The sequence below is a fragment of the Petaurus breviceps genome, unplaced genomic scaffold, assembly GCF_028583685.1.
Source record: "Petaurus breviceps papuanus isolate PSGF00001 unplaced genomic scaffold, PetGlider_PUasm1.0 208, whole genome shotgun sequence".
NCBI lineage: Eukaryota > Metazoa > Chordata > Mammalia > Diprotodontia > Petauridae > Petaurus > Petaurus breviceps.
In genome coordinates this window covers 19735297-19747031 of record NW_027185852.1, presented here as the reverse complement: position 1 = coordinate 19747031, position 11735 = coordinate 19735297, and the positions used below count along the sequence as shown (strand labels likewise).

At 48.0% G+C, this 11735-nt stretch overlaps 1 protein-coding gene across 1 annotated transcript in view; it reads right to left on the bottom strand.

The window, feature by feature from the left end:
- LOC138165308 (phospholipid phosphatase 3) overlaps positions 1-11735 on the bottom strand; it is an 82150-nt gene that overhangs the window by 26270 nt on the left and 44145 nt on the right. Inside the window, exon 2 of the mRNA XM_069093491.1 lies at positions 8535-8692. Coding sequence (XP_068949592.1) covers positions 8535-8692 — 158 coding nt within the window. The remainder of the gene's footprint in view (positions 1-8534; positions 8693-11735) is intronic.

The following is an 11735-nucleotide window of genomic DNA, read 5'->3' as shown; positions in this document are numbered from 1 at the left end:
GGGGGGGGGGGGGGGGCTCAGAAAGGCCTCCTGAAGACAAAGTCTCAGATATGGGCATGGAGGGAAAAAGCTCTGCTAGCCAGAAGGGGATGGTACCCGTCACTTATCACTGTTCTCCTACATACTAAACCAGGGTGAGCCATTCTCTGAGGCCGCCTCTCCTTCCCCCACATTGAACTCTTCATGACAAAGGCCCTCATTCCGTCGGCTCCACTGGCCGTCATTTCTGCTGCGGTCAGGAAGCCCATTCTCCTTCTAGAACTGCGAAGTCATGTGTGCCCTGGCCCCAGGCCGGCCCTGCGGCTGAAGAGCCCACGGTGACCCTGCCCAGCACTTTTCTTCAGTGGGTCCTCCCTTTCAAACCATTAATAAGCAACAAATTATTTGTTTTCATCCTCCTGTCCCAGAGGAGGCTCTTGGAGCTGACAAGGCGGCCATAAATCAACATTATGAACCAGCCTGGCCTGGCTCCTTGTAATCCTAACTCTTGAAAAGCCTCTTAGTGAAAACTGCCCACGGGCAAATCTGTCCAAAAGTCTCACACCTCTGTCCAGGAGGGCAAGCCTGCTGCCAGGGTCCAAGATGACCTTGGACACACCTAGGCCCAGGAGGCCCCAGATTTACAGTATTAGGGATCTTCTCCGTTCTGGTAAATGTTCTTATACCAGAGAAGTAAAATCAATCCATTCCCCTCTACTAGACGGCTATCCTCCCAGTCCCCACCCCTTGCAGTGGCCTCCTCCCTGTCCGCCAGCCTCCATTCCTGATCTGGTCACCAAGGCCTCCATCTCTAAGTCTGTCAGTAAAAATGCCTGCGTGCTGATTCTCCTCTGAAACAGCCGGCAATATAATCTGGGAGGGATGGCCTCCTGCCAAGAGCATGCTGAGGGGAAGTCTCCCCTACCTGCCCCTTAAATGCCTGGCACAACATTTGGAAACTCATAAACTGGGGAAATAGCACAATTAGGCTACAAGGAGACGGCGCTGGGTACAGCGGCCCAGGGCTGCACTGTGCCCCGGATGGAGAATGGGACCCAGCTCAAAAATGGCCAGTGAGCTCTTGGAGAGGTTTTCCGGCCTTTTAGAGCAAAAGGTTATGGTGAGGTGAGCCCAGCGAGGCATAATAAACTTGTTCATAAATGCGTTTCTGCTTGTCTTCTTAATGCATAGGGGAGAAGCTGGGGGGAGGGAGAGAACCGGGAAGGTAAAATGTTAAAAATGAATGTTAACTAAATAAAGTATAATTATCTTAACAAACACATAAACACATTTGCTTTTCAGTGCGCACTCATTGGCATAAATGCCTCCTGTGGAGTTTCAGAAAGTGGGGGAGAGGCTTAGAGAGAAATCCTTCTGCACCCTTGGGCAAGACGTTCCCCTCCCTCTGCTGGGTCTCAGGCTTCTTATCTGGTAAGACAAGGTCCATGGTCCTTTCAAGATCCCAACATCATCTGTCTATTTAGAGCTGGAAGAGACACAACCCAGGCCTCCTTGACCTACAATTCTGTACCCCATCAACCCCTGCCTCAGTTTCCCTGGCTTCCTTCTAGACTCTGCTTAAACACCACCTTCTCCAGGAGGCCTTTCCCATCCCCCCTCCTCCCCAAAGCTGCCAAGGCCTTCCCTTTTCACATTCCCTTTGTTTCCTCCATTTATCTTAAATGTGCCATCATATCTCCCCGTTGCAATGTAAGCTTCCTGAGGGCAGACACAGGTTTTTATTGTGTTTTGCCTTTTTTGCATCCTCATCAGTTAGCACAGTCATTGACACATAAATGTTCAATGTATAGTGAATATTTTGACTGAGGGGAAGGAACTAAGCATTTACTGAATACCGACTATATACCAAGCACTTTGCTAAGTGCTTTACAAATATTATCTCATTTGAAGCTTATAACTACCACGGCAGCTAAGTGCTATGGTTATCCTCACTTTACAGTTGAGGAAACAGAGGTAGACAGCAGTTAAGTGATTTGTCCAAGGTCATACAGCTACTAAGTTTCTCAGGGAGGATTTGAATTGAGATCTTCCTGAGTCCAGGCCTAGTGCTCTCTCCACAGGGCCAACCAGCTGTCTCTTGATGGACATTTTGTCCAACTTCCTCAGTTGACAAATGAGGAAACTGAGGCTCCTATCGGGGAGGTGACTTGCCCAGGGTCCCACAGCTAGTATTCCAAGCCCAGGCATCCTCGTACCCAGCCTGACATTCTGGCCCCTTCCCAGCACTTCGGTCAATGCTGGGCGAACATGACTGCCTTGTTGCCCTGTTTATCTACATGATTTTCCTATCTTGTCCTTTTGTAAAAACTGCTCCAATTTCTTAAATGCTTATGCGGTTTTATCACCCCAACAATCTCCTTTTCAGAGACAGACAAGAATCTGTCTTCTTCCTTCCCCTTCTCCCTGCTGTGTTTAAGAGAAAGCCAATATCAACAAATTCCCAACCAAATGCAGGGAAGTATTTTATTTAAAGCCTTTGGCTCAGCGAGGGGAAGGGAGACAGGATAGGGACTCTATTTCGACATATTTTCTTTCCATTTAATGCCATATAAGCCGAGGAACTTCTTAGACCAGTGTGTCTGCCACCATCGGTTCAGATTTAGAAGTGGAATGGCCCTCAAAGGACACTGAAGCCAATCCCCTCCTTTTATATGGGGAGAAACTGAGGCTAAGAGATGTAAGTGTCTTGCCTAGGATATACAGCTAGTAAGGGTCTAAGGGAGGAAATGAACTCCAGTTTGCCTGGCTGAAGCCCAGCACACTATCTGCTGTGCTTCTTGGGAAGCAGGGACTCCCTCCTCTGGGACACCGGAATACTCCCATCCATTCACCAACCAATGGACCAAAACTGGTCACTGTGAGTGACTTCCAACGGTGTTGCAGCCTGAAGTCAGGCAAACCCTGAGTTCAAATCCTCCCTCATACCCTCAACCAGTTGTGCTGACTTTAGGCTTGGTTTCTTCCTATGTAAAAGGTTGAACTCAACCTCTAAGGCCCACTCCAACTTTAAATGTATGATCTTAGGAAATATTTCCACAGGATTTTAGATTTGGAAGGGATCCTAGAATTTTCTTAGTTTACCGGCTGTGTGACGCTGGCCAAGTCACTTCACTCAGCTTACCTCAGTTTCCTGATCTGTAAAATAAGCAAGAGAAGGAAGTGGCAAACCAGTCCAGTATCTCTGGGCAAGAAAACCCCAAAGGGGGTCATAGAGAGTTAGACACAACTGAAATGACTCAACACAGGGATACATGGACATTCTCTCAGGAGGAATAGAGATCCCTGACATAAGGAGAGTCTGTAAGCTTCACCATATGCAACGAAGTGTTCGCAGTAGAATCTCTGAGGTGTCTGAGGGCTCAGAGGACACTCTGTCCAACACATCTCAGGAAAAAAGTTCCCTCAACAATATATGTTGTCTGGGCGGCTTGGTAGCGCAGTGAGTAAAGCACAGGCCCCAGAGTCAGGAGTACCCGAGTTCGTTCTGGCCTCAGACACTTTTCGTTCTGGCCTCAGACACTTAACACACACACACACACACACACACACACACACACTAGCTGTGTGACCTTGGGCAAGTTATTTAACCCCAATTGACCTCCAAAAGGCAAAAGATGAAAAGCAAAAAACAAAACAAAACAAAAAAAAAAAAACAATACATATGGTCACTGAACTTTTGTTTAAACTCTCCATGAGAGGAAAGCCACTACCTCGGTTTCCTTAATAACAAGTTAATTTAGGGGCTGAACACAAGATTTGGAGGAGGTAACATGTGCCAGATAGTGGAAGGAAGATCTTCAGTAAAGCCCTGCTCTCACTGGCCCGGGGAACATCTCTAAGGAGATGCTGGTCTGTATCAAGGAAGGTGGTCCTTGTGTCGGGAGATTCACCAGTTTTATTAAACCAAAATCTATCTCAAGAACCTTTAGCTACAAGCTCTGGGAGCTGCCATTGCTATTAACGCCACAGAAACCATGCAGACTAATAACAATAATAGCTAATATTTATAAAAGCATTTTCATGTTCCAAAGCTCTTTCTAGAAATGATCTCACTTGACTAATTAGAATAAGTATAATCCCCTCTTCCTTATGGAAGTCCTCAGAATTCTGGAAGATAGTGATCACGTCTCCCTCTCCCCCCAAATTCTGGAAGACAGTAATCACATCTCCCACTCCCCCCAAATTCTAGAATTTAGCAAGCGTATCTCCCTTCCCCAATCTTCTCTTCTCCACATTAAGCATCCCTATTCCCTTCTTCCTGTTCTCCTATGGCCCCTTCTTTTCACCATCCCAGTCACCCATTTCAGGATTCACTTCAACTGGTCACTCACTATTCTAGAATTCAGCTGTCATGTTCTGGAAACCTTTTATTCCAGCTGATTAAATACTGTCATCGAACTCTGGCTCTTATCCCAGTGGCTCAAATCCCCTAATCTGAACCCCACCCCCATCTGTGATTTTCTTCAAACCTAGACACTTAACAGGTTTGGCAAGTCACTTGGGAACGCCTGTCTTAACACCCTAAGCCTAGGCCTGCCATTAACACTACTCTCCTGATATGCAGATGTCTTGGCCTCTTTCTCCCTGCTAAACATTTTTAAATGGCTATTATTCCTGGGTGCTGGGTACCACTGATGCCCCTTTAAAGGCTGGAAGGCTCTCAGGTATGGAGCCAGTAGGCACCCTGGGGGTACAATGAATGAACCAAGGAATCAATGGGTAACTATGCGTTTATTAAACACTCATTAGGTAGCACATTCTGTGTGAAGCAATGGAAACAAACACAAGAGAGAGAGTCTCTGTCCTCAAGGAATCTTATCAATAGCTGGAGACAACCTACATAAAGATGGGATGGCCAGGAAATGGAATCTGGGGAGTCAGATGTCGAGCTGATCCAAAGGCAGCAACTATTATGCCCTTGCCAGAAGCAATAGTGACAATAATTTGATTACTTTTCTTAGAGCAAGTGGAGGATAGAGATAGAGGAATAGCAAGATGTCTAGGTAGATGGCTGGAATGGGAGGGCGACATATTTCGTTTGGAGCATCTGTGCTCATTCACCCACCAAATGGGGTAGCTCAGCCCCAGGGAAGGCCAAAGTTGAGTGTATTAACGCCCCCTGGGAGAGAAGGGAAGGCCTGGTCTCTGGAGGTCATGTTCAGAGAGTAGGACCCCAGATGGGAAGGGAAGGTGCCACAGTAAGCCAGATGGCAGGTCACTCAGGGAAGGAGGATGGCTAGCTGGCTAGGGTGGGAAGCAAGAGATAGTTGAGGAAAGGACACCCAAAATGACAAACGCAACCCCGATACATTCATATGGGAGAGTCACAAATGGATGCCACCCTCCCCCCTTTCCCAGCATGATGAGAGTATTAAGGACAGTCTCAGAAGAGTTTCAACCATTTGATCAGGGGACAACAAAGCAAGAAGATTAATTTGCTCCTTCTCGGTTGGTGGTCTTGGTAATTGCCCAGATGGAGTGGATTGTAAATTGGGGGATTGGGTCTCCTGCTGATAGACCACTGGGTAGGCACAACTTCACTTCTTAAAAGAGCTGAAAACATGACCGGACTCTAATGAGGAGCCCAACTCTGAGAGCCTTGTTTTGCTGGTGGGGCCGTCTCCGATAAAGGAAAAAGGAGAAAAGTAATTCAGGCCAGATGTGTGGAAACTGAAGCCTGATCCTGAATAAACAAGTCTTCAAGATATTAAGCTCTTCTTGTGTCTCCAAGAAGTCATTTGCATGCGGTGCAGAGAATGTTTCTCTGTGTGAATCGCTGGAAGTATTTAAGGAAGATATTTGAGAAGCAAATATTGGGCTTCTCTTCCCTCCCAAGTTCATGGACTCATAGAATGTCAGAGCAGAGAGGACCCTCAGAATGCAGACCACTCAGACACAGAACACCCAAGATCAGGAATGAAAAGGGCATTCGGACATAAAATGATATTACACTGGAGCTGAAAGGGACCAAGAAGGCAGACCCTTAGAAGACAGATCGCTGTGTCAGAGCTGAGAGGGACCCCCAGAATACAGTGTGAGAGCTAGAAACGATCTTCTGACACAGAGCATCAGAACACAAAATACTGGCACCTTAGAGATCATCTAATCCACTATCTTCACTGTACTAGAAAAGTTCAAAAAGAAGTGACTTGCTCAAGGTCACATATCATTTATTTGATATCAGAGTCAGGAGCAGAGACTAGCCTCATTATCAAGACCAGGGATTCTTAATCTCTTCTTGCATCTTGGGCCCCCTAGGCTGTACTGTGAAGTCTACAGGCCCCTTCTAGCAATTGTGTTTTAGAATGCATAAAACAAAATACAGTGTCACAGAAGAAATATGTTATCAACAAAAATCTATCAACAAACACTTATGAGATAAAGCAGATTCCCTGAACAATACCAAGATTAAGAATGATTCTGGAAGGCAGGAGGATAGGGAGGCCCTTCCACATTCCCAGCCTTCAATACCATCATTACTTTCCTTTGACCCCTTGGAAAACTTTCTGTCCACCTAAGTAACCCTTGCACTCTTCCACCTGTGTCCCTGATGGAAGGTAAGCCCCTTGAGGGCAGGGATCGGTTCCCTTTTGTCTCTGTATGCCCAGGGCCCAGCACAAACACTAACACACAGTAAGCACCGAATAAACGCTTGTTGGATTGACAATGATCCAAATTTTGTAAAAGGCCCCAGTGTGAGGATCAAAGCTTTGTACACAGCAGGTTATTTTTTCAACAAACAATGGGTGTCATTAGCTCTGGTCGAAAGGGACCTTGAAAATTATGTATTCATTTTCATTCTACAGGGCACAAAACTGAGGCCAGATCAGCTGCATTTGAAGCCAAAGAACAACTGTCCACAGGTGGAGAAGGAAATGGAAGAGGAGGTTAGGTCAGAGTGTTTCAAAGCCAAGAGACGGTGATCCTCAATGCCAGGGGGTGGGGGCAGTGGGAAGCAGGCTGGAATGGGAGTCAGGAGGCCCAGACTCAGCTTCCCACGCTTTCCCTCAATAGCTGGGGTACTCTGAGCCAGTTCCTCTTTGGGCCTCAATTTTCTCATCTGTAGAAGGGGCTGGATGATGTCCCTTCCAGGTGAAATCTTCCATGAAGGTCTGAGTGAGGGCTACAGACTGAAGAAGCCCAAGCACTATGTCTGCATGCCAGCCTCTGCCAGCCGTGGTCTTGCTGGCTCACTGTAGAGTCCAAAAGGAGAGAGGACCAGGGCAGATAAAAGGGGTGGATGGTATTTTATTTCTCATCCCTAATCCCCAATCTCCCTGCTAGAGTCATTAAGCTCTGGTGAGGTGAATGCTGGGAGGGGAAAGAGAGGCCTGAGGCTTTGTGGATTTGGAAGGCACTTAGCTTCTACTGTGATGATCTGGGGGCCTGGGGGCCATCTGGAAAAGAGGTCAGGAATGACGGGCTTTTTCCCTTGTCTTCTGCCATCATGAGGGCCTGTTTCCTCAATCACTTGTTAAAGGTTTCTGTCCTCTGTCTCTATCCCCTTCACTTTATGGTGAGGGCCTCCATTGAGCCCAGGGCCCCTGGTGAGTCCATCTTGCGCCAGGAGAGCGCAAGGCTGCTGGTCCCTGGCTGTGTTAGCTGGTGCCATCACTTCTGGTTAGGAGACTATGACAGGGAGATGTGTTTTGTCCTCTTTCTTAGGAGGCAGAACGTGATGTCACTTGGGCAAAGCAGAGCGGCAGCAGGCTCAGCTGGTCTCTGCTCATCTCCCACTTTCACCATCCGGTGCCCACCTTGGGATTCCACACATGATAGTTTCAGACAGTGAGGGACGTTTAGCCTGAACAAGAGAAGGCTGGGGAAGAAGTGGCTGACTGCAGATGGTCAAGCATCTGAAGACCTGTGACTCAGAAGAAGGATTAGGCCTATTCTGCAATGGAGCTAAAAGTAATGCATGGCAGGAAAGCAGGTGTGGCCTGGAAGTCAGGAAAAACCTACCAACCATGAGAGCTGCCCCCAAGAGGATGGGCTGCCCTCCTGGGAGGTCTTAATGCACCACACGAGTTGTTAGAGAAGACAGTTCTTCGGGAGTGGGCTGGACCGCAGGCCGCTGAGCATCCGGCAGGCTCTGAAAGCCCTGATTCTGCCATCCGGGAGGGAGGATTTCCGGTGCCTTCTCCCCTCTGACAAAGAGGGCACCAAAGTCAGAGACAAGTGCCACACACTGTCGTCACACTGCTCCCACTGCCTCTCCCGGCCCACTGAGATGAGGAAATAATAACCACGCCCAGGGCCATTTTAAGGTGCTTTGCACACATTCACCCGTTAACCATGAAGACACACTAAAGGTATTGTTCCTCCCATTTTACAGATGGACACACCTGGTCACATGTGAAGAGTCCCAACAAGGACTGTCTGTGTCTCCCAACGCTGCCCTTCAGCTGTCTTACGCGGGGCCTGGGCTCGAGCTTTGGGAGGACCACAGCAAGTCTGTTTGGTCTCCTGGCACCACCCACGGGCTCCAGGAAGCCCCCCCGACCAGCGCCTGGGGGAGGGGTGCATGCACTTACCGCCAGGATGGCGATGACAATGCCCACGGCGCACAGGACGGCGTCGTTGATGGTCTCCCCCGTCTTCAGCGGGTACCTAATACTCTCATCATTGCAGTAGAAGCCTCGACGGTAGGGCTTGATGGTGCTGGTCTCGATGATGAGGAAGGGCAGGCCCGCTGAGGGAGAAGAGGCAAAACACAGGGGAAGGGAGGGGAGAGAGACAGAAAGGACAAGGTCAGCACCATGGTACCAAGCACAGTGAGACAGAGCCAATCAAATCTTCCAACCACCTTCTAGTCTCCTCCTCTCCTGATGCCTGGGACCTCTCTCCTTGTTACCTTGTACTCAGCCTGGATGTGCTTCTCCCATGTTAGAAGGTAAGCTCCCTGAGGCCAGGGATTGCTTCTCTCCTTCTTCCCTCTGTATCCCAGGTGCCTAGCCCAGTGCTGGGCACACAGCAGGGGCCTAATAAATGCTTCTGCACTGATTGTGACCACAGGCTCACCTCCCCAGATGATGAAACACCAGAAGATTAGATTATCATCATTTGTTCAATGTTTACTGTACACCAGACAGTGAACTCAGACATTACTTAGGCCAACGTCCTCATTGTACAGATGAGGAAACTGAGACCTGGAGAGAAATAAATTGTCCAAGACCATGCAAGTAGATGAAAGTAAGGGAGTGAACCCAGGCTCTCTCATTCACGGGTCATGGGCTGTCTCCCATTAGCAAAATCTAATGATTTTTTAGCACAATCTAAGTTTTATGACATGTTAATACAGGCCTTATCTATCCTAATAGGTGATAAATTCCTCTAGGATGGAGACTGTTTTTTATTCATCTCTTATCCATTCTGGAAGCTCACCTCACCCTGGAATCTGTCCTTTCTAATGATGGCCCTTTAAACACTTGAAGACAGTTCTCATGTCCCCTCCTGAGCCTTCCCTTTTCCACCCAAGTCTCCCCTGATTGGGTGTTACGGGCACTGCCTTTGGGAACCCTGCCATGCCAAGAGCCAACTCAGCCAAAGGTCACCCAGGGAGCCCAGCCATGCTCGGAACGCAGCTCAGTGTCTCCACCATCAAAGGTCAGGGCCCAAGTATGTCGCCTTCAGCCAAGGGAAGCCTACTCAGCCCTTGAGTGATAAGAAAGAAGAGAAGCTGGGCTTCTCTTGTCCCAAAGGATCCCACTCTCATGGAGACGGGGGGGCACTGCCAACATTCTGAGTTCTTTGAGGAGACTCGGTGAAGCCGAGTGGGGGGGGCTGGAAGGAAGCTGGGGTGTTTTTCCTCTGGGTCACAGACTTGCTATTGTTGAAATGGATTTCTGCAGCAGGATATGTTAAATATGCAACAGGCCACAAAGCAGGAGGCGTGCTGGATACCCAGGCCAAGAGAAAGAGTAAATGGGATGCCACGAGCAGTGGGCTGGGGGTGGGGCTCCATGCCCTCGGGAGCGCTTTCTATCCCAAAAAATAGGGCACGAACCCCTAACCATTACATTTCTTTTCTTCCCCCAATTAAATAGCCTCCAAATACATCCTCAACTTGGAAAAAATCTAATTAAAAAACTCACTAGGAAAAAGTGTTCTTATACGGAAATTGTAAGACTGCAGTTCTAGTCCAGGTTCTGGTACTAACTTTGGTTCTGTCTCCCCTCTGGGCCCCAGCCTCTTACTCCATAACCTGTAGCTGCAGCCCTAACAAACAGAATTATTATTAGGGGAGGGGGAGGATCCTGGCCTGAGTTCATCAGCTCTGGAGGGTTCCCTGTATGGAAGCTTCCTCCACAGATACAGAACAGCTACTCTTCTGACACACTCTTAAAGGGTTGCCTTGGAGCACAATGTGTTTTCGGGGACTTGCCCACAGGTATCGATCAATTGACATTTATTATTAAGCTCCTACTATGTGCCAGGCACTGTGCTAAATGCTGGGAACACAAAAAGAAACAAAGGAGAGTCCCTGCCCTCAAGGTGCTTACAATCCAACGGCCATCTCGCGGCAGACGCCAAGTCCAGCCCAGCATCTACTGTGTCCCCACAGCTTTCATTTATCAGACCCCTACTGTGTGCTGGCAGCCTGGGCTCTGGATACCAGAGAGCCGGCTACGGCGTACCCCATGAATAATCCAATTCTGCCCATCCTTCCAGGCCCAGCTCTGGATCACCAGAGCTGAATCTAATACACTCAGGGAGGAAACTGTTGAGCCACTCAACAGAGGCTTCTCAAGTCACTGACCTAAGGGGATAAGGCAGCACTGGAGCCTGGAACTGTCACTTCTTTAAATGACTCCCAGAGTAAACTGCACATAGTAGGATGTCCACAAGCATATGCTGAATGAGTAAATCCAAATGTGAACTCAGTTGGCCAAGAATTCTCAGATGGCCTCGAATGCTCTAGCACCAAGATGGGTTAACAAAAATTCACATTTGCACCTGTGTTCTGATCAGAGCTGAGCCCAGAACTGACCGACAAGTCTCATCCATCTCTACAATGAGGCTCATGGGGTCCTAGCCGTTAAAAGGTAAGGCCACTGAGGGCAGGGACTATTTCTTTGCATCCTCTGTGAACTGCACAGGGCCCGTAATGAGCACTTGGAGATTTGTGGATCGATCTTTGTGCTACTGCCCCAGTACAAATGCTCTAGAGAAGCACTAAGTCTTCAAGAGAGAAACAAGTTGTTAATAAGGATGCTTTTATTTTAACATGTTTTTAAGCTACTCCAGTCCCTCCGCTCTTTGCCCAAGACCCCATCTGAAAAACATCAGAGACGGCACAGCTATGGTCAATTGCCCTTTCCGAAAAAAATAGCGGGGGGGGGTGGTAGTGGTGGTATTTATAAATTGTCACAAATACACAAAAGGATTTATTTGGCTTCATTCTTTGGATTTATTTAAATTCCATTGTTATTTACTTTTGTGACCCCTAACTGCTTCCTGTTAGAACAACAATTTACTTTATCAAATTTATATTGGCTCACGAAAGAAATAAAAGCACCAGGTCCCATTATTGTGCCTGACATTTCAAAAGTAAACAGAGTGAGGTTATAAAATGCTGTTACCTTTCAGCATCATATCACCCCAGTGAAGAACGAAAAGAGAAAATCAAGAGAGGAAGAGATGGATGAAGGAATGGAGAGGGGAGGGAAGGAGGAAGGAAAAGGAGAAAAGGAAGGGAGGGAGGGAGGGAGGAAGGAAGGAAGGAAGGAAGGAAG